Here is a 4877-nt window from a genome sequence, read left to right as displayed (position 1 = left end):
CACCCATCCTTGAGAAAAGTATATACATAAGTCAATCATTTATTTTTCAAAAAATCGTCGATTCGATCCTCTCTTAGACTCATGTAAAGTACCGACTTCCATTATTACTAACGACAGTTCATTACTTTCATAAACAGCTTGTTAGTAATGTTACGTCTCCGTTTGTTAATTAATTTTCCGTAACTTCGTTCCGACTGAAACTTTAGCGACTCAAGTCTTTATTTAATAAAACTGGTTTATTCTTTCTGAATATAACTTTACGATACACTTATTTTCAACAGTCGCTCTATAACAACGAACGTTAACTTCAACAATACTTCTGACTGCAGTTCAATTACTCACTACCTACACACATTGTTGTCACGTTGTGAGCGTCTTATATATATATACCAGACAACATATATCTAGTAAATGCTAGGACATTCACGAAGGAACAAGATAGTTCTAGAAACGTGGCGTGACACTAGTCACGTGACCTCGCTGACGCAACAGTAATATAAAACCGTTCTAGAACCTATCCTGTATTTTTCCAAACCTTAAACTTGAAAAATAAACCTGTTTCACAGTATTTCAAGTTATTCCTAACAAATGGTTTGTACAGAGCTATATTACTTCTTCTTACATGTAACAAATAATCAATATGTCTATAAATACACCCTAAAATTCTATCGGCTTCATTACTAGCAACAGAACACTACTTCTTGGGTGACTTATTTGCCATTATACCAAAATTATTTTCTTCGAGCATGCTATTGAGAGAGTTCCTATGCATATTAAACGTGTAATCCGAATTATGTTAATCAAACCTTGCACTTATTATAATTATGGATATATTTGCCAAATACCCCTTGATGGCTCAGCAGTAAATCTGAGGGCACACAAGGCTAAACATCGGATTTTGATACTCGCTGTGGGCACAGCATAGAGAACCCATTATGTAGTTTTGCGCTTAACAACAAACAAACATTTGCCAAATATTTATCTAACTTACGAGTTAACATAAATCATTTTGAGTTTAATGTAATAAGTAAACTATTTACTGATTACCGTATGTCTCTTTCAGTATAATCAATGTAAATAAGAAAGAACAAAAGGCCACACACTGGCTATTGGTAATTAACTGCAATAATTTTACGTTAAGTACTTACTGAACAATTTTGTTTTAGCCTTTTTATAAAAGAGGTATTTCAAATCAAAGCGTTATTTGAACTTGCCTGTGTACTATATATAATTTTTCATTATTGGCACTAATTTATATTTTGTGTATTTTTTGACAACATTTTAATATATATATATACATATAAATAGCTAACTGTATTTGAGCATAAAAAAATGTTCTTATTGGATTCATAAAATAAAATATATTTTTTTCAAACTCTGAAGGTGTCGCACAATGCTTGAAAGTATATACAAATACTGATCAGTGATTGGATCATTTTCTAGAAGTTTGAGAAAATTACAATAGTATTAAAATAAAGAAATTAATTTTTATTAAAACACATTCAACATATATTAAATAATGTTTCATTAATAAAATACTCTATTAAATATGAAAACTTTAAAATCTTAAAACGGCTGCTGAAAGAAATAGATGATCATGCTAGTATACTCTCACTCCTATTAAGTACGATAGATAGTTCTAGAGAAAAACCGCGAAAAGGAGGATACAGCGCGGATTAAGACACCGGTGCTTGTCGCAGTTTTGGTAATTGTGTGACACTGACAGGTTCGGTAATCGGAAGACGTTCTTTGTGTAAAATGGCAACTCCAGAAACAGAAGGACCAACAGATGTTGCTAGGGTAGAAGTAAGTATTTACTTTATTGTAACAAATATATAACTTCAGTAAATAAAACTGGTATTTCTTTGTGAATGAGAACAATGGATTTCAGCCTGTGTACATAAGAGTAGGTTAGGCTTCACGACATTCAGAGCAGTTAGTTAGGCCTAAGGCTAAATTTTTTAATGCATTATTCAATGATTGTAATTTAGTTATTTACATTACTATTACTAATAATAATATTCGTTATACGGTGTAGATTTTATAATTTATTTTGACATAATCAACATGAAATAAGTATTAGATAGAATTTTCGTAAATTTACATACAGCAAAATTTCAATAATATTAATAAAATATATTTTACTAGTACTAGGCACATAGGAAAGTGACAAAGGCAAGACTCAGAATAATTTTGGCGAAAATAAATTTAATTTACGAAATATTTGATTGGTAATGTTACTGTTAGATAAGTGTGGACAAGGTTTAAGTGTATTTGTAGGGCATATCTTTTTTTTTTTAATCAGTGATGTTGATAGTGATAGTTATATACATTTTATTTTATCTGATTTTTATTTCGTTATTGAAAAAGCTGTAAAATTGTGATTTTCTCTAAATATATAGGTGTTAAATGACGTGTTTAAGTTATTAAAAGCATCAGTATATTTAAAGTAACTTCTGAATCATCATTTATAATTATAATATTTCTCTGTTGTAGTCTTAACTTTTTCAACATTATGATTTCATTCCTAATGGTGAATTTACAGTAACAATGAAACTGTTTATTGATTATGTTAATAAGGTAACTAAGTACAGATTTTCACATATATTAAAAAAGCTCACTTTGTATAGCAAGACCTAAGTTATACACAGTGTTATTAACATACTAACACAATGTGCATACACTCAGAAGATAGCTATTTACATTACAATACTGTTGTGTACATGTTAAAACATTGACATATTAACAATACACTGCAATTATTGTATTAACAAGACTATTGTATACATGTTAAAACACTGATGTATTAACAATACATTGCAAGACTTGTTTACATGTTAAAACATTGATGTATTAACAATACATTGCAAGACTTGTTTACATGTTAAAACATTGCTATATTAACAATACACTGCAATTATTGTATTAACAATACTATTGTATACATGTTAAAACACTGATGTATTAACAATACATTGCAATACTTGTTTACATGTTAAAACATTGATGTATTAACAATACATTGCAAGACTTGTTTACATGTTAAAACATTGATGTATTAACAATACATTGCAAGACTTGTTTACATGTTAAAACATTGGTATATTAACAATACAAGACTGTTGTAAAGATGTTAAAACATTGGTATATTAACAATACAAGACTGTTGTATACATGTTAAAACATTGGTATATTAACAATACAAGACTGTTGTATACATGTTAAAACATTGGTATATTAACAGTACATTACAATACTGTTGTATAGATGTTAAAACATTGGTATATTAACAATACATTACAATACTGTTGTATACATGTTAAAACATTGGTATATTAACAGTTACATTACAATACTGTTGTATACATGTTAAAACATTGGTATATTAACAATACATTACAATACTGTTGTATACATGTTAAAACATTGGTATATTAACAATACATTACAATACTGTTGTTTACATGTTAAAACATTGGTATATTAACAATACAAGACTGTTGTATACATGTTAAAACATTGGTATATTAACAATACAATACTGTTGTATAGATGTTAAAACATTGGTATATTAACAATACAATACTGTTGTATAGATGTTAAAACACTGGTATATTAACAATACAATACTGTTGTATAGATGTTAAAACATTGGTATATTAACAATACATTACAAGACTTGTTTACATGTTAAAACATTGGCATATTAACATGTAAACAAGTCTTGTTTTAACATGTATATCAACAATACAATACTGTTGTATAGATGTTAAAACCTTGGTATATGAATATCTGGTCGCTGGTCCTTATAACTGGAGTTGGAAGTCTTTTTTTAATCTTATATAGCCTGTCATAAGAATGGGTCAGTATGTAAAGTTAACTTTCTAGCAGATAATGTAAAGAACTGTTATAAAACAATTTTTATTGCATCAAATACTAAATGATGATTTTCCTTTCAGGAACAGCCTGAAGAAGATACTGATGATCTAACCTTACCTCCGTCTAATGATGACAACAAGGAATATGACACAAAGCTGGTTAGTAATTGTTTTGTAACTTTAGGTAATTAAATACTCTTTGAAAATTAGTTTAAACCAGTGGTGGGCACAGCACAAATAGCCCGTTGTGTAACTTTGTGCTCAATGACAAACAAACACACCACAAAAAGCAGTCTGAACCTTATTTTTGTTTGAGGTAAAGTTAAGTTTTAGTATTTCTTTTAACAGGAAACGGATCGAGCCAAGAGGTTTGACTACTTGCTTCAGCAAACTGAAATTTTCTCCCATTTTATGGCAAGTGGCACTCTTGGCAAAACAGGGGGTTCACCACTGAAGGTCAAACCAGGACGACCCAGAAAGAAACCTGATGAAAAAGCTAAGCTGTCTGCTGTTGGAGAGTAAGTTCAAAATAGACAGTGATGATAAAGCGTACAATAAGGATAACGCTTGTTCAATCGATGGCACGTGTTTTGAGAATAGCTAGATTTAATGTAGGGTATCACAAAGTACATAAAGTATTTACATGGTTGTTCTGTACCTTTGAAAGTTGATAGAATAGCTAGATTTAATGTAGGGTGTCACAAAGTACATAAAGTATTTACATGGTTGTTCTGTACCTTTGAAAGTTGATAGAATAGCTAGATTTAATGTAGGGTGTCACAAAGTACATAAAGTATTTACATGGTTGTTCTGTACCTTTGAAAGAATAGCTAGATTTGATGTAGGGTATCACAAAGTACATAAAGTATTTACATGGTTGTTCTGTACCTTTGAAAGAATAGCTAGATTTGATGTAGGGTATCACAAAGTACATAAAGTATTTACATGGTTGTTCTGTACCTTTGAAAGAATAGCTAGATTTGATGTAGGGTATGACAA

General features: G+C 29.7%; 1 protein-coding gene across 1 annotated transcript in view; it reads left to right on the top strand.

Annotated features, from left to right (window-relative positions):
* Positions 1 to 1638: 1638 nt before the first annotated feature.
* LOC106476237 (SWI/SNF-related matrix-associated actin-dependent regulator of chromatin subfamily A member 5-like) overlaps positions 1639 to 4877 on the top strand; it is a 12435-nt gene continuing 9196 nt past the window's right edge. Inside the window, exons 1-3 of the mRNA XM_013936902.2 lie at positions 1639 to 1806; positions 3960 to 4037; positions 4227 to 4396. Of these exons, the coding sequence (XP_013792356.1) occupies positions 1759 to 1806; positions 3960 to 4037; positions 4227 to 4396 (296 nt within the window). The 5' untranslated portion in view covers positions 1639 to 1758. The remainder of the gene's footprint in view (positions 1807 to 3959; positions 4038 to 4226; positions 4397 to 4877) is intronic.

Source organism: Limulus polyphemus, unplaced genomic scaffold (genome assembly GCF_000517525.1).
Source record: "Limulus polyphemus unplaced genomic scaffold, Limulus_polyphemus-2.1.2 Scaffold10101, whole genome shotgun sequence".
Taxonomy (NCBI): Eukaryota; Metazoa; Arthropoda; class Merostomata; order Xiphosura; family Limulidae; genus Limulus; species Limulus polyphemus.
This window is presented reverse-complemented; position numbering and strand designations above follow the sequence as displayed.